Consider the following 23,428-nt stretch of genomic DNA (forward strand, 5'->3'; position numbering starts at 1 on the left):
TCTTATTGCTACATAATCTCAAACAACATCTCACACTCTCGAAAGTGAGGTGAGAATCATTAATAGAATAGCTTAGAAAAGATTCACTAATCATACAATCTCCGAAATATCACAAATACTGCGACACAAAGAGTTTGCAACGATTAACGAGGCATGAGTCTCGCTTGCGGAGAAGAGGCATATCTTTTGGCCAAATCCCGCATGAAAAAGCCAGCTATTAGGAATCAAACTAAATATTGATAAAAACAAATAAACAATATAAAAATTGCAAACGAAGCGATACAAATACAAGCAACAACTACAGAAAAATCAAATAAAAATTCTAAACATTATACTTTTTGTGAATTTCGAGGGCATACTGAAGACTGCCGCAAAAAACAAATAAATCCAAACCTTCGTATCGCACAAAGCGACGTAGTTAAACTTCGATTAATCCCAATCATCGGGCGTGACTGCGGATCAATTTAATCAACCGACCACGTCAGCTTCCTTAGCAATCAAAAGTAAAAACTTTCAAATTTTGAATAGATACAGGAATCTCGACTTCTATCATTAAATTAAACAATATAATCCAGGATGGTATCACGAGATACTTTCTTGATCAAAAAACCACATTAGCTGGAATAAATGGCGAAATAAACACACTTGGTAATATGGAAATATATATATATAATATAACTTCTACTTCAATTATGAAACACGAAATAATAGTTATGGATCCAAGGGAATAACTATAGATACACCAAAGTGCATGAGAAAAAGGTAGATACTCAATTAATTACATTTTAGAACAGGGTATTATCGAGCCCTCGGCTTCCTCGCCACTCTGGTTTATTGAAAAAAAAAATTGACGCGAGCAAGGTGAAGAAGTGGAGAATTGTGACCGATTTCAGGGGGCTGAGTGACGTCACCGTAACCGGTTCCTTTCCACTTCCTTATATAGAGATGATTCTGGTCCGACTGGGTAAAGCCGTATATTTACTATGCCTGACTTAGTTTCCGACTTTAACCAGGTGGAAATGAAAGAAGAAGACAAACCCAAAACAGAATTCTCTATTCCTCGAGGGCATTATCGGGCTGAAAAATTGATTGATAAACATCAAAGATTGATAAACACCGAACTTATTAATAATCTTGGACAGGGTTGTTTCGTCTAAATAGACGATATAATAACTTTCGGCAAAAACTTGAAAGAACACAATCAAAAATTGTGCAGAATATTAGACTCACTTAGGGCCCACAACCTTAAGTTTCAACCAGATAAATACGAATAACTACGCACGCAAGTTTGCTATCTCGGTCGCACGTAATAAGCGACAGCGGTGTCCGCCAAAATCCTGAAAAAATAAAAGTAGTAGTCGCACGTAAACAGCCACGAAATGCAAAAGGAACCAAATATTTTCTAGGCTTAACGGGTTATTACCGACGCTTTATTCCGAACTACGCTCAAATTGCTAAAGCTTCAACGTTATTATTAAAAAAGGATGTTAATTTTAATTTTAACGAAAAATGTGCAGAACATTTAATAAATTAAAAACGATACTGACCACAGACCCTTTGTTACAGTATCCTAATTTCAACGAACCTTTTATTCTCATCACTGATGCGTCAAATTATGCTATAAGAAGTATTCTCTCACAAAGACCTATAAATACAGACAAACCTATAGCTTATATTCGAGAACACTTAAGGCAGTTGAGATTAACTAAATTATCACCGAAAAAGAACTTCTAGCAATAGTTCCTTCCGTTAAATCTTTCAGGGCGCAGCTGCAAGGGTCCCACTTTACAATCATAAGCAACCACCACCCTTTGCAATGGCTTATGAATTGTCGTGGCTCATCATCACGCTTGGTTCGATGGAGGCTAAAACTCCTGAAATATCAACATAAAATAATATACAAAGCGGGGAAACATTAACAAATGCGTATGCATTAAGCCGTCCTGTATTGCAGGTACACACTGTACCAAAGAACTTAATTTATTTAAAGAATTTCATGAAAAGAATTTGGAAACAAGACATTATGAAAAAATTAATATGCCATTTGATGATATAAAAACCTTCCAATTCCGTACTCAACAAATAGGTAATTGAATAATCCATACTCAATATACGTTACAACACAGTGTAATCTAAAAGACACTAGCGGTGTCAAATTAAATAATAATAAATCTTAATACTACTAAGCAAGGTCTGCAAATATATTTACTTTTTTTATAACACCCAATGAAAATATTGAATATAAGAATCTATATAAAACGCTAGGCAGCCCGGCGTATCTATTAAGCTACAGAAATCAAACGGACATTAACAATTTTAAGATTCCAAGTATATCGCGAAACATAAAACAGGAAACCTTCGGATCTATGCTAGATTAGATAATGCCTGACAAAATAAAAATCAAGCTAATTGCAGGAGATTTGATACATCCTAGTTTGGACCACATCCCTCATATTCTTAACAATTTCCACATGAATATATTATCAGGTCACCCCGGCCTATCAAGGGATTTGGAAAGGGATTAAGCAAGACATCGAAAAATACGTTAAAAGCTGTAAAACTTGCCAAATGACTAAAGAACCTAACATAACCTTTAAATATTAGCACTATTGCCGGTGACTTTAATGATTCCGTTGCGCTAGATATCATGGGGCCATACAATATCACACAAAACGGAAATCGTTATATCCTTACTATACAGGATGAGCTTACAAAATTTTGCAAGCTTATCCAATTCCAGAAGTTGCTTGGAACCAAATTTTTAAACAAACTGTTTAAGGAATTAACTAAATTGTTGCAGATTAAACATAAAGTTACTACCCCTTATCACCCGATGTTCAATGGATCAATAAAACGTAGTCACTCTACCATCAAAATTTTTTACGATCTTACATAGATAATATTCCAGAAACTTGGGACGAACTAGTGTACTTGGCAGTTCATAGCCATACAAATAAACATTCAAATCGTTCTACTAATGAAACACTCTATACACTCGTTTTTGGCAAAGCTCCTCAAACACCTAGCGCCATCGAAAAGAAAAGAAAAAACCAATCTCTAATATCCTTACCCCTTTTCATCCAATCGGAATCTTGCGCAAGATTGTATGAAAAGGGGTAAGGATATCAGAAATGCAGCAAAAATGAATTTATTGAAATCGAAAACCCAAAAAAAGCAATATTATGATAAAAAGACAAAAATAAAAGTCTTCGAAAACAATCAATTAGTGCTTTTGCAAAAAGCAGTTAGAAAATCACGTCATGATAAAAGGCTTGACCCAAGCTATAGTAGACCGTATAAAATACTCCAAATTCATTATAACCATACGGCCACTTTACGAATAAAAAACAAATTAAAAACGTATCACTATAATTTACTGAACCCATATGTTTCAGATACGAACCATACTTGAAATGGTAGTAATTCAAATGATAATGCTGATATCATCAATTCAGATGAAGTAGTTGAATTACAAAACAACTAAAATAAATAAAACATCTGGCCTGTTTTATTAAAATCAAAGCAATGCAAAAATTGCTTATTAGTACATTTCTGTCATTCATTTTTATAATCTCACATCTTTACATAACATGCTTGATATTTCAACTAAATATTTTTGCGAATCTATTTCATTTTGTAGTTTACTCACCGAAAATGACGGTAGTACATGTAAAATGACGCTAACCATTTTAGAATCACAGATATTAGATTGGAATTAGAAGAAATTGGTAATCAATTAGAACAAATTGGTAATCATCATTTTTCATTAAATAATAGAAACAAAAGAGGCGTAGTCAATGTTGTAAGCTATCCTATCAAATGGTTATTTGATACCAGATAGTTCTGATGCTGAATTTTATCAAAGCTCAATTGAATCATTAATAAACGTTCAAAAGCAAACCCACGTATTGATGCAAAGTCAAATTCGCGTAATATCAGGCACTATTAAAAATATAAATCAAACTATACTTGTCCTCGATACAGTCGCAAAATGAAATACTCACATACAAGTTTTTAAAAGTTTCATGTCCGAATCGAAGAGAATAATAAATGGGCAATCTATGTAATTAGTTTTAATCGATCATTTATTACTAATCAAACAAATTAATGATATGATTAAAAAGGAAATAACAAAATATTCAATGTCAATATCTTTAGCACCTCATGGCATAATAGACTACAATATTATCTCTTGTAGAACTTTGTTTGATGAACTTCAAGCAACCGTTAAGTATCATCTACCCTTTGATGTAAGCTGGCAAAATTTAGAATATTTTTACGAAATTATTAAACCCAAACCATTTATGACCGACGATAAATTAATCATGGTAATTTAAGTCCCTAGAACTTCTATAAATAACTTTGATATCCCTTACCTGGTCAACATAAAAGCAATCCCGAAATCCTTACCTTCGTAAAGAACGATTACGATTATAAGCTAGTTTCTCGCAGTAGAGTACAGTGTGCTTTATTAAAGAATGTAGAAAAATGTCAAGAGTACAAACCAACAAAATTTTATGCAATCAAATAAGTATATACAGGCAACGAGCAGAAGACACGTGCGAAACCGCCTTATTTGTTATCACAACAAAAGAAATACCACCAACATGTCAAACAAACACTTTACATGCAACCACCGAAATTTGGCAACCAATTTCAAACAATCAATGGTTGTTCATCCAAACAAATCCAACAAAATGTACCAGACTATGCATGAACGACGAAGACGACGATATCATCCTACAAAATACTTGAATTTTTTATGTTTATACCAAAAAAATTTTCATACCATAAATCGATATCACCGAAGATGATTTTTGTGCAAAGAAATGCATGTCTGCATCGTAGTCAGGGACACGACCCCGCTTACAATGAATGACAGCACATTTTTCGAGACCGAATTCCATGCTAATGGCCTTCGTGTACTGGTGGACAGATTTGAGAGCTTGAGAAAGACTGCTTTCTTCGATGCATCTGATGCTATCTGTGTGAATTTTCAAGCATTTGAGCAGTACTAATATGAGTTAGTGAGAGGTAGTGTCAAATGCTTTCCTATAAAACACCCAGGCCATACTCAGGTCGCGTTGATATTGTCGAGTGTCTTGACAGATACATCTGTCGACAATAAAATTATCTTTGCAACCTGATATACCACGTTTGGAGCCGCGTTGCTCGTATATCATCTGCCAAACCGAGAGTGGAGGTGAACGCTTTGTACACGGTATTGATACATGTAATCGGAAGATAATTGCTCGGAACTAAAAGACCTCCTTTCTTGGAAATCAGAACTGTTCGTTCTTCCGCGAACCACGTTGAAAAGGCCCCGTATCCAAGGATATATGAACTAAAGTGCCTAGCAAGATGTGCGTGTGTGGAAGTTAAACGTTTCCACCAGAAGTTGGAAGTTGGACAGCATCCATGCCAGACGCCGAATGGTTCTTCTTGCCTTTGAAAGCTAGAGCTACTTCATCAGCGGTAAAAAATGTTTATTCAAATATAAACTGTGTGTTTTTTGTTTCTTTCTATTTTACCATTACTTTAATAATTCTAACAGTTATGGGCCCAGAACCTTCGTTCTAAACTGTATACTTTCTGGAAAGAAAGAAAAATCAACTTATACTTTGTGTGAATATATTGATGGTTAAGTTAAAACCACGTGTCAGGGTGAATGAACAAACTTTGTGTGAATAAAATTGAAAGAAAATCAAAATGAAAACAATGAATAAATTAGAAGAAAAATTAATAAAACTTAATTGTCAAAATTAAGTGGAGATTTCAACTGAACATAATTCTAAAAAGTTATGATAAATATGATGTTGCTACCGGGATTGCAGACGTGAAACCAAGAAATATTGATCGTGAAAATTTACAAAGATGGATAAAAAGTGATACCGTAGCTCAACGTTTGATAGTGACCAGTGTAAATGAAAACATCTTTGGTTTACTAATATCCTGCGAATCATCTCATGAAATCTCATTAAATTTTGAGTAAATTGCAAACTCTTTATGGCTTTAGAAGTGAAGCATCTGTGTTCACATATCAACGAATTTTTCAATTTTAAATATGATGAAAATTCATCGGTTGAAGAAAATTATACGAAACTTGAAAAAATAGTATTAAAACTAAAATTTTTTGGGTAAGCAATAACAGAAAGCATGATCATGTCCAAAATATTAAATATGTTACCGTCGAAGTTTATGCATTTTCATAGTGGTTCAATTGATAGAGAACATGAGATTCAATTGATAGAGAACAAAAAACGGTAAATAATCTGGTTGCTAGGTTACTATTGTAGGAGCAACGAATGCGTAAATCAAGTAATGAAGAATCTAAAGTGGCCCCTACTTCAAAAATAATTTGTTTTAAATGTAAAAAGGCAGGTCATAAACAAAGTAAATTTCATTTACATAAAAAGTCAGATCGTGTATGTTATTTTTGTAGAAAGCAAATCATTTTATAAATGAATGTAAACTGAAACAAAAATTGAAATAGAAAAATAAAAATTATAACAGTATTAACAATGATAACAGTAATAAAACTGCTGATTCTAGGAAGGCGCTAGTTGGTGCTACTTTGAATATTGAAGAAAAATTAAGACGGTTTTTAGATTCGGGAGCATCAGAGGATTTAAGTCATATAAAAGACTGGTTTGTTACGTATAGGAAAAGACTCCCAAAGCAAATTAAAATAGGAGACGGATCGTGTGTTAAAGCAACAGGCATAGGAGATATGAATATTCAATCATTCAATGGCAAAGAATGAAGTTCGACTATAATAAAAAATGCATTATACAACATGTTCTGTTATTAAATGCAGAAACCTAACTTCGCAAAATAAGCTCATCCAGAGCAAAAAAAAAAACTGTTTTCCAAATTTGGATCTGAGCCCTAATTTGGGAGCTACAGGTATGACAAAAATTGATAAATTTGTTTATTCACTGACTATGATTCGATAACCAGTAGCCAATGATAATCAGAAGATATTAGTTAATTTTATTTAATAATATTCAACTAAGGTAGGGATTTTTGAAATTATTACATGATTTAATTGGATTATATTATTTTGCAAAAACATTAAATTTATGAGCTTTTTTTGGGAAGTTAGGTTTCTGCAGTTAATAACAGAACACGTTGTATGTATCAAATTTAACTTTCAATTTATTTTCTCTTGGAACTACATTAGATAAAGATTATAAATTTATTAGTAACAATCAAGAATGTGAGATTTTAGATGGAGAAAATGTGGTCGCAAAAGGTGTCAGAGATAGAAACTTGTATGAAATGGTATTCAACGTTGAAAACAGTACTAAGGGATGTGCTGCAAATGTTAGTGTATCTAAAATATCATTAAAGCTGTGGCATGGAAAAATGGGACATCAAAACCTGGATCATGTTAGAACAATTTTTAAAAGATAGAAGATTGATTTTTTGGATTGCAATAATTTTATTTGTAAATCATGTATGATTGGAAAACAACATCGTTTACCTTTTCCAACGAGTTAAACTAAAACTACTCGAGTTGGACAGATTATTCATGGAGATGTTCTTGGACCATTGGCGGTCGATTCCCTAGGTGGATCTTGATATGTATTTTTGCTTAAAGACGATTATTCACATTATAGAGAAACCTTCTTTATTAAAAATAAAAGTGAAACTTTCGAATGCATCAAGTCATTTTTTAAGCTTGTGAAAAATCAGACTGGAAATTCAGTAAAAATATTTAGAAGCAATCAAGGAACCGAACAAGATAACATAAAAATAAAACACTTTCTACGTGAGGAAGGAATCAGACATCAAATGTCAGTAGTTTATTGTCACAACAAAACGGAAAAATTGAAAGGGATAATAAAACAACTATGGAAATGACTAGAACCATTTTGTACGAAAATAATTTGGATAAGAAACTTTGGGCAGAGGCGGTAAATTATTCAATTTGTACTTTAAATATGACAGGTACGAGTTCAGTAAAGGACAAAGCTCCTTTTGAATTGTGGTTTAATAAAACATTGGATGTATCATGATTGAAACATTTCTGTTTTCAAGCCTATATTTATATACCAGTACAAAAAGAAGAAATTTAGATCCAAAAGGTTACAGATTCTATGTGGAAAGTGTAATAAAACTCGACTTGACAAGTTTGGATGTAGTACATACCGAAGAAAATGGTGATGAAAATGTAATTGAGGTTGAACTCGAAAATGAAATTTCAACTGATGAAATTGATGAAGAAAACAATTTAGAAACAACAAATCACTATTCACTTAGAAAACCAAAACGACTTCTTGATTATGAATTAACAGCAATTATAGGTGAAGTAGAGGATATGACGTTTGAAGAAGCTTGTAAGGGCAAACAATGGAAAAAGATGATAGATGATAAAATGGTTTTATTGGAAAAGAATAATACATGGACATTAGTGGACCCTCCGAAAAACATAAAACCTTTGAGTTCAAAATGGGTATTTCGCAAGTAAAATTTTCAAGATGAAGAAATCAAAAAGACTAGTAGTTCGAGGTTTTCTTCAAACAGAAAATTTTGATTACAAAGAAATTTATAGTCCAGTGGTGAGCTATAACTCAGTTAGAATCATTTTGGCCATTAGTGCTATAAATAATTAGGAAGTGTAACAATTTTATGTTAAAACAGCCTATTTAAATGGTGATTTCGAGGAGAAATTTTATATTGTTCTGCCTGAAGGGTACCATGATAATTCTGGAAGAGTTTGTAAACTGTTGAAAAGTATTTATGGGTTAAAACAGTCGCCTAGGCAATGGTATATTAAATTTGCAAACTTCCTGACAAATAAAGGATTTTCAACTTCCGTTGCTGATATATAATAAGGGATCCTAAAACAATTATTATAGCCCTTTATGTAGATGATAGATTGGTTGTTGGTGAACATAGAACTGCAATAAAAAAATTTCTAGAAGAAATGAACACGAATTTTGAAATTATTTATGGTGAAGCAGAAGAATATGTTGGAATAACTATATTTAAAAAATGCTACGAAATTTGGAATGGAAGAGTGCATACTACTTTGAAAATCTCAATGCAACCACAGTTCAATAAAGGTGAAAATTCTTCAAGTGCAGATGACAAGCCATATCATGAAATTATAGTAACCTTGCTTTATTTATCAAATATCACGCGTACTGATATTTGTTTTGCCGTCAACTATCTTAGCAGATTTGTGCAAAAACCAACTCAAACACATTGGATGGAATCAAAAAGAATTCTATGTTACTTAAAAGAAACAAAAAAATATGGAATACATTATAATCAAGGAAACAAAAAAGTAAAAGTGTATACTGACGCTGATTTTGCTGGTGACCTTCAATCTAGAAACCATTGGCATTAAGCACGACAGAAGCTGAGTTCGTAACAGCTTGTGACAGCATAAAAGGAATAATGTGGACAAGACAATTTTTGGAAGATTTACATTTTAAAAGTGATGAACTAACTGAACTTATGTTGGTAACATGAGTGCATTGTATTTATAAGGAAATGAAAATAATGGCTTTATTAAACGAGCTAAACATGTAAACATAAAGTATTTTTTTATTAAAGAAAATTTAAATAAATGTGTAAAACTGAACCTTATAAAAGGGACTGATCAAGTGGCAGACATTTTTACTAAGCCTTTAGGTCGAGTGCTGTTTGAAAAGTTCCAAGACGGACTTCGTATAAAATGTTTGAAAATATAATTAAGAATTTAGGAGAAGTGTTGAAATATAAATTAATAATTATATTTTGTGAAATAAACTATAAAGGAAATGAATTGTAATTTATAATTAGTGTAGATGGCAGCATGTAACAGAATAGTTACAGAATATATCTAGGCTGTTATTGAACTGTATAAAATAATAGAATGTTCCAGAATAATAGAGACGGTAAACGGACACTGTGTGTGATCAAGAAAGAGTTATTTAATTGATTTTTAATCTGTGTGCACATGTTGCAATTTGATTATTATTTAGTTAAAGCATTTTTCTTTATTCAAATATAATATAATATAATATCTATGTCTTTTTGTTTCTTAGTATTTTACCATAACCTTAATAATTCCAACAATTGATTCAGCAGAAACTAAATTCGAATTTCAATCTTTTTTTGTATGTATAGAAGTTTTTTTTTATTATTAAGCACATAGAATGTATTTTGTTTGATATCTGCTATGAGCGCGATATCACTTTTCATAAACTTGAAATAATTTAAAGAAATAACACATAATCAAAACCACTTTTTATAAAATTACACTGGATTAAAGAATAAGTTTAAATTGTTAATAACCTCAAAATATTCACGTAACTAATTTCTCGTTTTAAATTTGAAGCCCAAGGATTCATATTTTTTCAAACAATTTGCAAAGAAAATATTGTACTGATTTTATACTGTGATTTTAGCACTGACAGTCTGCAAGCTTACTACTACTTATTAGGTAATAAATAAATAAATAATGAAATAAATATATAAATAAATAAAACACTTTAACTAAACACTTTTTGTACATAACATTTTTTTCTAAAATAATTATTTTCAGCGCTCTTTTGCATCTTTATAGTACTCTGACTGTTATACATAAAGAAAGGTTGTGTGGCGTTCACAACAGAATTTTCCGCAAATATTTACTTACTTGTAGGTAAGGTGGGTTTCCTCGTATTTCTATGTTTATCAAAATCATATACGGTTTTCGTGGAAAATCGTTTTGGTGGAGATGGATCCTGGGCATAGCAATATGAAACACTTTGAGAGTCTTTAACTTGATCGGATCGGTAAATAACGATTACATACCCCGTTATTAATAATATAACAACACTTAATACGAAACCAATTTTAAATAGTACATCTAAAAAAGAGAAATAATTTTTAAATTAAAGTATTAATTTGATAAGTTTAAATAACTTTACTCATCATAAAGTAGTCTCGTTTTCCAAACTTTGAGTGTCTTATAAATATTTCATTAATTGTTAATGTATACTTAATTAATAATTAATATGTGAATTAACAATGAATGTGTTAATTGATTACTGAAATGTTTGTATAAAAGCCATATACTCTTACAAAAATTTAATACACTTGATATTGATTTGTTTTTTTTTTGTTTTTTTTATCAAGTCATGTTAATTGTTATCAAAATATTACAATCTTTAAGATATTAGCATAACTAAGAAAATATACGCTTCTTTCTTAAAAATGATTTAAAATAAATGTTCCTACATTGGTCGTTCAATTTTTGTTCAATCGCACCTTAAATACAGAAGGTTGCGTAAATAGTTACACAGTATAAAATCAGTACAATGGATTTATATAGTAGATATAAATTACCAGTTCGCTTCGCTAGATAACTGCTTTTTATTTTCCACGATAAAAATTGTATTGTCGCCATTCGAGAAAAGACGAATGTAACAGTTATTGTCTCAACCCATTTCTAAAACAGAAGATCTTGTATAGTCCTATTTCGTTTCGTTTAACAGTTAAAAGCTTTCTAGAGATACATAAACGAATCAGCATATTTTGTACTAAGTAAAACTAATACTTATAGACTATAGAAAAATCTGCCTTAAGAATCTTGAACAATTTACCGTTTAATGGTGAAGACACTTTTAAACATTACATATCTACAGTTGAACCAAGTTACTTATTATAGCCCCTTCTTTCGTTAATTATTATTATCATTTTCGCATCGTCTCATTTTTTATGACATCGCTAAATAAAATGTAACAAATGAATAAATAGATATATAAAACTGTACACCACTAAACTTTGTCCTATGTTTCTGCATTGTTGAGAAAAGTCTATATTATCCATATGTAAAACGTTAAAACAATTCCAGGCACAGTGTGAAGATAGGAAGAATGATCATGAATTGTTCTTGTTTTCTTGTAATCTTCGACCAGATCAACATCGAGGCTATTGTAAATAAAAATTATATGCGTATTCTTTATGATTATTTTCGAATCGGCATACATGTATAAAATAAATTAATTTTCTTTTTTTATATACGCTTACTTTTTCATATAATTCAAATACGGTGTTCTCTACAATCACTCACGTTTTTGGTTAAAAGACTTGTAAATTGGAAGCAATCCAGCAAAATCATAAAGTGGGGTTGGTTGAACAGGTTCATTATCATCAGGTTCCAGGACGTTCATTGGTGAGTATTTATCACAATTACTTTTCGCAGAATCGTTCCCGGGATTAAGGGGATTAAGAAGCGAACCCAGATTCAATTTATCTAGTCACGATAGAAACATTAATCGCACGTGGCTTCCATTGGGTTTCACTCGCATTTTTCAGAGAATCAACACGTTAAAAATATTCATTATGTTCGAGAAAACTTTGGATACTTCGATAGAATACCATAAATCATGCTTTACATTGCCACGCGACCATATTCATTCAAGTCTATATGCATGAAATATTTTCGTGACACTTCCTACATTACCGACAAAAATTTTCTTCCTGGTGTATTTCCCATATTATATTATCTCTTAAGTCCTTGGATGATTCAAGGAACTCCGTTTGCTAAATTTTAAAAATTTTAAGAATAGTAAAGAAAAACGCCTCCGAAAATTATCATCGAGCCCTATTAGCATTTTGATTCACTAATTTTATTTTATTTATTTTCTGACTAGAAATCAAATATAATTGATTTCCATGATTAACAAAAACCACACCCACCAAAAAGCACTTTAATTGGGCAATTATAGAATTATAATAATAAAACGCCAAGGAAGCCTTTAACTATGAGTTCGGTCCGATTCAAAGCTTACTTAGCTTGTAAGTGAACACTAGGTACACCATCTACATGTAACACTTAATATTTTAATCCATAAGAAATTTCACCATAATCGAGTAAATTTCAAATGAAAAGTTATATAATATGTTGTTTAATTAAGATTTCTATCTTTAAGTATTTGTTATAGTTCTCATCGTCTATAAAACCACTGATATCTTATCCAACCAATTAAATTTTTTTTTAATACTCAAAAGTTTCTTTGTAGTATCCAATTTGTGTATCCTCGATTCAGGTTTAAAGTTCTTTCTAAACTAAATATTTTCTACCTTTTACACTTATAATAAAAGCACCTGGACGAAATGAATGTCATGATAAAGAAAAACACAATTAAATTTCTGATTTGAAAATCTTAAGGACATTTAGAATTATTTTTTTCATCGATGTTGACTGTAAAGTATTTTTGAATATAACATCTAAACGAGCTATACGTTGAGCAATTAACGTAGAAGTGGTACACTGATTCAATTTCGAGCGTGTAACATATTGAACGTATTTCCTTAAGATTCAGACAATAACTGTTTATAAATAATTTTAAAATGATATTTTCTGTGAGTACGTAATTGGAGATAATACGTTTCAAAAAAGTTCTGATTAGTTACACTATATAGTGAGACTTAATTCCAAATCTATGTTTTTCATTAGTAGATAGTTTTAAATCATATATATCTGGTTTTGCCCTTGTATGTAGTTTTCAGATTTTTGGTAATAATAGTTTTAATTGAGAGCATCAATTTTTATCATTTTTGTTTTGTGGAGTAAAATCTAAATACAATGATCGGTTAGAACTAATTTTTAGAAGCCTTTCGGGCAACTGTATCAGTTTGCGCCAATAATTTTAGACTTGCGATTTTGTTGACCCAAAGTCTGAAGATGATGGTGATATCAGTCTAGTTTGAATTGATTTTTGGAATTTTTTGCCTCTGCAATATTGCAATATTGTTTGTTGCTTGGTGATATTCTCCGATCTATGAAAACATAACACATAGGTATATTTTCTTATGTTATATGTTTGACATACATGAATTATATGTTTGACATATATTTATTATTTAAAATTAAAGACCGCTAAATATTTGTATTTTGCTGAATTTCGGAAAGGCATAGTTTTGATTTTCTGAATTCATGCAACTTTTTTAGGAATTTTTGAACGTAAAATATTAATTAAAGTTAATTTTATACATTTGTTGGCGAACAAGCAAAGATAATCAGAAATTTGTTATAAACAATGGATATAGGGGATCACCTTTCAAATATCCAGAATTTATTTTTATACTATGAGTTGATCTTCTTCCAGCTTTCAACAACACAGGTTTCAGTTCCTTTAAAAATATTCTCAATCATCCGTATAAACTTCCCACTTATACCCATATTATAGAGTGTCTTCCATAACATACTATTGCTTGCTTAGTGCCTGTCTGGTTAATTGAGAGTCCTTTAGCACGCGATGGCGGAGTCATTTCTAGCCTGTGGGCACAGGCTAGAAATGCGAGCTCTCGCCTCAACAGCAATGTAAGTGTGTGTTTTCATTGTTGCATCGAGAAATGTGGTCTGTCTCCCACTATCAACCGAACAAACCGGCAAACGCCGGAGCATATTATTGCCCCAGAGACGGTGCGATCCGTTTTTGTCCGTATGATACGTTCAGTATAACGAGCATTCTACCTTGCTAGACTGATAGGGACACCACCTCCACCTGGGCGTCTTCGTAGTGAGAGTGCTCCAAATATCATTAATAATAACAGTGTAATAATAGGAAATATCACAAATTTATTATGTAGTGAACAATTTTCAAAAATTAATAGTAAAATTGTGAAAGCGAATGTTGAGGTACAACGGTAATTATAAAAAATGAAATTGAAGAACTTAGAAAAGTTAATCTTCAATTATTGGATGACATTCAATTTTTCATCAACAACAATTGATTTCATGCAACACAGAAAACAAATCTTCACAAATTCAACAAAAAGTCATTGATCAGGCAGAAATGTCCACAAACACAAATAAAAATAATAAAGTTTCCAAAAATAAATGTATGCAAATCACACGTGGACAAATTATATCACATGGTACAAATTATACCACATGATATAGCTTTGAACACGAAAACTTATGATTTAAATGTAAATGCAACATCGTCTAATGTAAATGTAATTTCAAATGAAAAAAGTGATGATGACCGTTTTGAGAGTGTATCATACAAAAATCGTTCGTGGACACGGCTCTTGTGTTGAACCGAAAGTTTCGTTTTTTTTTTGGCCGCTATAAAAAAGTAAAGGCGAAAATGTAAAAGAACACATAAAAAAAAAAACTTCCTGGATATGATTTTGATGCTGAGGATCTGTAAAACAAAGGCTTATTCAGTAGCTTCAGAATTGAAGCTATGCAATCATTAAAAGAAGAAATGTACAAACAGTCGAACTGGCCTCATGGAACTTTGGTGAATCAGTATACATTTCGCAAACAAAATCAAGCTTTGGTTAGTGAGTACAACACTAAACATCCACAAATTGCTATAAATAATAAAAACAAAAAATTAATAATACGTAGAATTTGATCTATGTTGCGGTGTTCATGTCTTCTTGAGTGAAGTTCTTTAACATAGATGTTTCTTACATTATTATTTATATTTCAATCTTTTGATAATATATAATATTGCTTTGTTGACATTTTTATTTATCTTCATATTTTTGTATTTTATTTACGATTGAATATGTACAATGTTCAATTCGTTATGTTTTTGGTGGAATTTTGAATTAAAAAACTAACATAAATCACTATCTAGTAAAAGATAAAAAATATAATGCGTACCCTCTCTATTTTTATACCATGTATATATGAAATATACATATTATACCATGTATATATGAAATATACATAGTATATTAAGTTTAGTCCAAAGTTTGTAACGCCTAAAAATATTCATGCTACGAAAAACATTTTGGTATAGGTGTTCATAGAATCACCTAATTAGTCCATTTCCGGTTGTCCGTCCGTCCGTCCGTCTGTGGACACGATAACTCAAAAACGAAAAGAGATATCAAGATGAAATTTTTATAGCGTACTCAGGACCTAAAAACTGAGGTCAAGTTCGTAAATGAGCAATATGGGTCAATTGGGTCTTGGGTCCGTAGGACCCATCTTCTAAACCGTTAGAGATAGAACAAAAGTTTAAATGTAAAAAATGTTCTTTATAAAAAAATAAACAACTTTTGTTTGAAAAATTTTTTTGTAAACTTCACTGTTTACCCACGAGGGCGTTTATTAGGTGCAAATTTTATAGTATGCATTAATATGGGAATATCAGTGTGTGTGTAGCTATTTAAAAGTGGATATCTTTTTTTATTAACGTGACGTCAAAAAACAAACGATTGCTTTATCAACACTGTCTATACATGGTATTTCAACAATTAAGTCAGTCAATTGTTTGTTCTCACTTGTTATTTTACATTTTTGCTACTCGCACTAAACCAACAGACTTTAATTTGGAACTTGAGCGGGTCAACATCAAAATTTAGTAACATCATCATCATTGTAAAAACATCTTCGGATGGTTGCATCATTGTAAATTTTAATATGACAACAGAAAAATATTTTCGTAAATCGTACCACGTTTTTTATTCGAACCAGTATCCTTTTGGGATATTTAAATTATATCATTATTGATTCGATATTCCATTCGAATTTGATTTATCTTATTTTTGGATTTCATTAATAATTTTCTGAAATTAATCAAGGTTAGTAAAATAAAAGTATTTCCATGATATTCAGTTACTATGCAAATACTATCTGGGATTTTATTTAATTTGACTTAATTTGATTTAATCGTTTTAATATTCAAAACATTTTGTTAGAATTATTTAATCAAACGATATTTCTAGTATGGTTAAATAATTATCGATATAGAGTTTAACTTACCAATAATGGTTTGTCGTAATTAAATTTAGTTTTCCTTTTAAAATTGTTTCTTTTGTCGAAAGCAATTATTATTGAATTTTTCTGAGGTTATAAACGATTGCTGTATGGTTTTTTATATATAACCGAATCCGGTAATATTCAAAGATTTTTGAGATTTACGAATGTTAAATTGAAACTTTATTTGATTCTAAGTACATCATTCGTATTTCGATAATTTAATTAATTTTCTACTTATTTACTTACATTTATTTAATATTGTGAATGTATTTTCATTTTTCATATAAGAAAAATTCTTTCGATCGATCAAGATTTATTTTGAGATTAAAAAATGTTGTCACCAAACTGTAACAATAAATTATTATTGTTACAGTTTGGTGACAACCAAATATATTTTTTTTGTATATCTTTTTCAGTAACAATAAGTATCCTTAAAAGCGCTAAGTAAAAACATTTACGAGCCTCTGTAACGAATCGGCCGGGCCTAGCGATTTTGTTCCACGTTTATTTTAAATATCTTTAAACTTGAATACAGTATGGTTCACTCTGCTAGACTTTCAAATGGGTTTTCTTATAGATTTTTGGTACTTACCATCAATATACATAACTTTTACCAAATTTACACATTCCCCATCTCATATTATATTACCACTTGGTAACACAAATTTACACTAGCCCAGCGATTTTGTACCACGTTTATTTTAAATATTTTTAAACTTGAATACAGTATGGTTCACTCTGCTAGACTTTCAAATGGGTTTTCTTAAGATTTTTTTTACTTACCATCAATATAATATACATAAATTTTACCAAATTTACACACCCCCATATCATATTATTTACACTTGGTAACAGAAAAATTGCTTTAACTTTTATTGATGCTTATTTAATCTTTTTATAATTATTTAAATTTCGTACATTTTTTAATCAATCTTTTTTATTTTTTTTTTTGAGTAATTATATTTATAAAAAAATGCCGCATACAAGAACTGGTGGCTCAGTTGATTTGAGGCGTCTACTTAGACTATACGAAAATACGAATACCGTGGTTCAAATCCGTCTCAACGCTCTTAAAATTTTTATTTATTTTTTTTTATGTTTTCGTTTTGTGTTGTGATTCTATATAGCGTAAATTTCATTAAAATAATTTTTGTACTGTATCTAAAAACTAAAAAAGACAATTTTGAAATGTCTGACTTTTCCGAAAAATTCGATCTACTTCTAAGCAAAATTGATGCTATGAATATTAATATCGAAACGAACAACAAAATAACAACTATTCTAAACGAGATGCATGATATTAAATTAGAAAATGTAGCACTGCGAAAAAGAGTGGATTTGTTGAACGATCGTTGCGACTATTTTGAACGAGAGCTAAAGAAACGGAATCTTATATTCGACATTCCTAAACATCATGAAGGTACTAATCTAAACGAATATATTATTCATGTTATTAGTAATGTGATCAAGGTCCCAATTGCAATATATGACATTGAATCATTTATAAGATTGAATAGTAAAGAGCAAAAAACAATTTGGGTGCTTGTGCAATTTGCAAATTTAAGAACGAAGAAAGAAATATTGGCAGCACGAAAAAATTTGAAGGGGACAAATATATATGTACGAGAAGACTTTACATCAAAAACTATACAACAGCGAAAAGAATTAATCCCGTTACTAAAAACCAAACGGGAACAAGGAGAAAAAGCAGTGCTCCGTTTTAATAAATTAATCACTCCGAAAAAGTTTATTACTTCGACAATGCATCGCAAAACATTAAATCTTATCAAAACAAGTTTTACACCAGCGTCGCAGATGAAAAAAATAAAAAATCGCATTCCTCCTCCCATTCGGACTCCGGTAAATCTCAGCCTGATACCCGCACACCTATTAGTAAAAAGAGGAAAAAGTCCGTTTTCGGAATTAAGAAATCATCAACAATTCGTGCCAACACCATAAATTCGTATTTTACTCAATCAAGTACAGCTGACGAAGCAAGATCACTAGCAGCCAGCAGTCATATTTCAAAAAACTCGGAATAGACTCTGATCGGAATTACATCTCGAGCAATTGTTTCACTAATATTAATATTCGTTTTTGGAATGTTGAAGGTTTTAATAATTTTTTAAGTGAGTGCACGCATAGTGATTATTTAACGGATATTTGGTGCTTATCTGAGACTTGGTTAAGTTCGGAAGCGGTCGTTCTATCTTTTTTCTTATCAAATTACAAAATAGTGTGTTCGGGTGCAATAAAAGACAAAACCAGAGGTCGTGCCAGTGGTGGACTTGCTATAATTATAAACAAAAAGTTTGTGTTTGAAGTAGTTGATAGGATTGAATGGTGGATAATTGTCGTCATCCATGTTGGCAATTTAAGTTTTATATTGTGTAGTGTTTATTTTAAACCAAGTTTAGATATTTCCTTTATCCTAGAACTGTTTCAAATAACAATAAATAGCTTGCGTCAGTCGTTTCCACGTCTTATGTTCTTGGTGGGGGGCGATTTCCACAGCAGAGTCGGTAATTTAAACTCGGTTTGTCCCGAACTGTGTTACGATACCGCCCTTTTCCTGGAAATAAAATCTCTAGATACTGTTATCAATAAAAAAAGGGGTACAATTAGTAGAATACATGAAGCTCAATGGGTTTTTACTTCTGAATGGCAGAACAAAAAAAGATTACCCTGGTCAAATAACATTTTGTAGCAAAGCAGGAAAAAGCATAATTGATCTCATTTGGTGTAATTTGGACTATCTCTGTTATATTAAAGACTTTATGGTAGATAATCACGTAACTTTTTCTCATCACTTTTCAACAGCGCTAATTTTAAAACTTCCAAATATAACATCAAATACAGAAAACGTAAGCACAAAAAAGACTCTGGTGACGGTTTACAGATGGGATGATAGTAAAACTTTTGTATATTCCGATTTGATGCAAATTAGTAAAAATGTGTCGTTGAATTTTCAGGCTGTCTCTACAGATACGATGTATGAAAATCTAATTACAACAATAAAAAGTGTAGGCACTTCTCTTGGTATGAAGGTAGAATATTACTGCAGACCGAACAAATGTCAATTTGCACGTAGCTCATGGTTTGATCAAGAATGTAAACTTGCAAAATCAAGAGTAAAGATGCAACTAAAGGAGTGTCGAAAACAAGAGTATGCTAAAAAGGAATTGCAAAGTTACATGGCTTTGAAAAAACAGTATAAAAAACTTATTGAAGACAAAAAAGCAAGCTTTAACATTCTTGTTATTGAGGCTCTTTCAAATATAAAAAACTCGACTACATTTTGGAAAATTTTAAATAGATTCAGAAGAAAACCTACAGCCGAGAACCAAATTCAGCTACAAGATTGGGAAATATTTTACCAAAACTCGTTTAAAGAAAAAGTTGTAACTGATTTGGTGTTTATGGATGCAAGACATCAAAGCTGCCGGCATCGATAAAATAGCAAACGAGTTTTTAAAAAATCTACCTACAAACTGGATACTTTATCTTAACGTTTTGTACAATAAAATTATTGAAAATGAACATATACCTACCGATTGGTCTAAAACGGTTTTAACTATGCTTCATAAGAAAGGCGATAAATCGAATCCTCTAAATTATCGAGGCATAGCTTTATGTAACTGTATCGCCAAGCTATTTACAACAATTATTCTGCAACGATGAACCGATTGGGTGGAAAATTGTAAAATATTTATTGAGGGCTAGTCAGGCTTCAGAAAAGGACGAAGCTGTATAGATAACGTGTTTACCCTGGCATCAATTGTAAGTTTGCATCTGCGATTACCCCGTCGGCGAATTTATGCGGTGTTCGTAGATTTTCAGAGAGCTTTTGATTCTATAAACCACAATATACTTTGGCACAAACTTCATAATTATGGCATAAGTTCAAAGTTAATTCGACTTATAAAACAGCTTTATGACCAAGCAACTGTACAAATTAAAGTAGATGGTCAACTTAGTGAAGCAATAGACGTTACAGAAGGAGTTTTACAAGGAGAATCACTGAGTCCTTGGTTATTTTCAATTTTTATCAATGATATCGAAGAATTTTTCTTAAGAAATGGTGCAAAAGGAGTATCTATCGATGGCCTGAACGACGTTCTATTATTATTATATGCCGATGATCTGATTATTTTAGGTGATTCTCCTGGAGACATAAACAAAAAACTGAAAATTCTACACGACTATGTCACTGAAAACAAGCTCACCATAAATAACCAAAAAACCAAAGTAATGGTTTTCCGAAGAGGAGGAAAATTTACTTCCACAGTTAATTTCAAATATGCGAACAGTACTTTAGAGGTAACAAACCAATACACTTGCCTAGGGGTACCCTTTACTTCTTCTTCTTGCTTTGGAGATGCAGTGAAATCCTCTTTGAGTAGAGCGAGATCGGCAATTGGGACGGTATTTAATTTACTTACAAATTCTCGCTGCATAAATTGGAATGCACGACTGTGGCTTTATGAATCAATGGTTGTCAGTTCTCTACTGTACTGTGCTCCAGTTTGGTGTCTTAGATATTTAAATGAAATCGAAACAGTTCAGGTCAGCTTTTTTAAAAATTTACTACAGTTACTTAGAAACACGCCTGGATACATAGTACGGCTAGAAACTGGATTGCCTAAAATCAAAATGAAGGCCGTTTATTTGACACTATTATGGCTTAAATCAATTATGCAGATGCCCGACAGCAGATTCCCAAAATTATGTTTCCAAAGGCTTAAGTATCTGGCCTTTACGTCTTTAAATCAAAGCTCAAAATATAACTGGGTACTACAATTATCTAACTGTTTAAGTCAGGCAAACATTGAGTTTAACTTTGACCAAAATCTAAAAAAATGCGATATTGACACCATTTGTAAACAATACTGCAAATTTTTGAGTAATGATGATTTACAAAGGGCCATAAATAGTTCTTACAGTTTGATTTATCACGAAATTAATGCAAATTCAGAACTAAAAAACTATTTAACACTAGAATGTCCTATTGTTTTTTTGAGAATTTTGGCACAACTCCGAACATCAGGGTTTAGAATGATTCGCCTGGTCATCAACAATACATCTTATGTTATTGACTGCGAAATGACGTGTACAGTATGTAATTCAAAAGAAAGAGAAAGCTTGAAGCACATTCTTTTGGATTGCCCGGTCTACTCTTTTGCCAGAACTGAACTCCAAAGATATGTGGGAGCTGATCTTGATTTGCCGACTCTGCTATCTGATACTTTGGAAATATCTCGCCTAAAAAAGATTTTCTGTTTTATGAAAACTATTTTGTGTACTAGAGCATTTATTTTAAACGAATAACTAATCATTGTTAACTAATTGTATAACCTATTCTTTTATTTTATTTACTTGTGTTATTTGTTATTATTATATATATTAGTTATTTACTTCATTATTTATTCATTTATTTAATTTTATTTTTATATTTATTTAAACTTTGTTTTTCTTTTAATGCATCTGCATCAAGTATCATAAAATTTATTTTTTAGTATCAGTTTTTTTTCTCTCGGAATTTTAATTTTTCGTTTAGTTGTATATAAGGATTAATATTTTTGTTTTATTTATTTATTTATTTATTTTTTCATTTATGTAGAAATTTCGATTGTTTGTACCAAACCTTCTTGTGTAAAAGTTGTATTACTTAAAACACAATAAAGAATATTATTATTATTATTATTATTATATCAATTCCTGAAAATATCATAAAATTTATTTGTGATACACAAAATTTAATCAACATAGATTTTTTACCGCAAGAAATTTTAAAAAAATCTCTTATTAATAGATGTGCTTTAAATGGACAAAACTTTTGGTCCGATTGTATTTCACGAGCCTTAACTTGGACTCAAATTAAAAATAACTTATTAGAAATATACGTTTCACCGTTAACCAAGCAGCTCTTGCTAGATAAACTTGTTCGACGTTCTCAAATGGAAAATGAGAATTTTTCCATCTTTACGTCTAATACAATTAATTTTGCTAAAATTTTGTCACCTGAGTTATCTGAGGCACAAGTCATTGAAATTATTTTTGCAAATGCCAATAATTCAGTTCTTACAATTATGGGATTAAATTCCATCCCACGTAATTATACCGATTTATATAAACTAGTTACAAAAATCGAAGAGATTCAAGCAAGAATTAGCCTTCCGGTATCTGATTCTTCGTCTATAAACCACAATGATACTAAAACAAATTATAAATACTTTTGTAACTACTGCAAAGCCAATAATCAAACAATTCAATATTGTAGAAAACGAAAATACAAAGAAAATAATAACCATTTTAATTTAACAAATTCAAAAAACAAATAGATCCCAGATTTTGCATATTTAACAAAAATTTAAACTATTCTATTCTTCCAACACAAACTATATTTATTCAAGGACTGCCAATTCTAGCCCTATTTGATTCTGGGGCTACACTTAATGCAATACGGTCATCAACGTTAAAAAAGCTACAAATTTTAAATAAAAATATCGTTACTAAGTCAACTTATGTGAATATTTCATCACCTGGAAATAATTATTTGAATTGTACCTCACTGGTCGATCTTCATTTTAAATTTGACAAATTTTCATGGACTCACGTTATGAACTCAACACTTCGACATTGTAACATTCTTCTGGATTTCTCTAAAACAGTCATTAAATTTCATTATGACCCTAAAATTGAAATACCATTTTCCGG

The 23,428-nt window shown here is 31.0% G+C and overlaps 1 protein-coding gene across 1 annotated transcript in view; it reads right to left on the reverse strand.

Annotated features, from left to right (window-relative positions):
- LOC123302301 (multiple inositol polyphosphate phosphatase 1-like) overlaps positions 1 to 11,013 on the reverse strand; it is a 131,887-nt gene extending 120,874 nt beyond the window's left edge. Inside the window, exons 1-2 of the mRNA XM_044885172.1 lie at positions 10,908 to 11,013; positions 10,634 to 10,846 (exon numbers count right to left, since the gene is read on the reverse strand). Coding sequence (XP_044741107.1) covers positions 10,634 to 10,846; positions 10,908 to 10,914 — 220 coding nt within the window. The 5' untranslated portion in view covers positions 10,915 to 11,013. The remainder of the gene's footprint in view (positions 1 to 10,633; positions 10,847 to 10,907) is intronic.
- Positions 11,014 to 23,428: the final 12,415 nt, after the last annotated feature.

The sequence above is a fragment of the Chrysoperla carnea genome, chromosome X, assembly GCF_905475395.1.
Source record: "Chrysoperla carnea chromosome X, inChrCarn1.1, whole genome shotgun sequence".
In the NCBI taxonomy this organism is placed as follows: Eukaryota; Metazoa; Arthropoda; class Insecta; order Neuroptera; family Chrysopidae; genus Chrysoperla; species Chrysoperla carnea.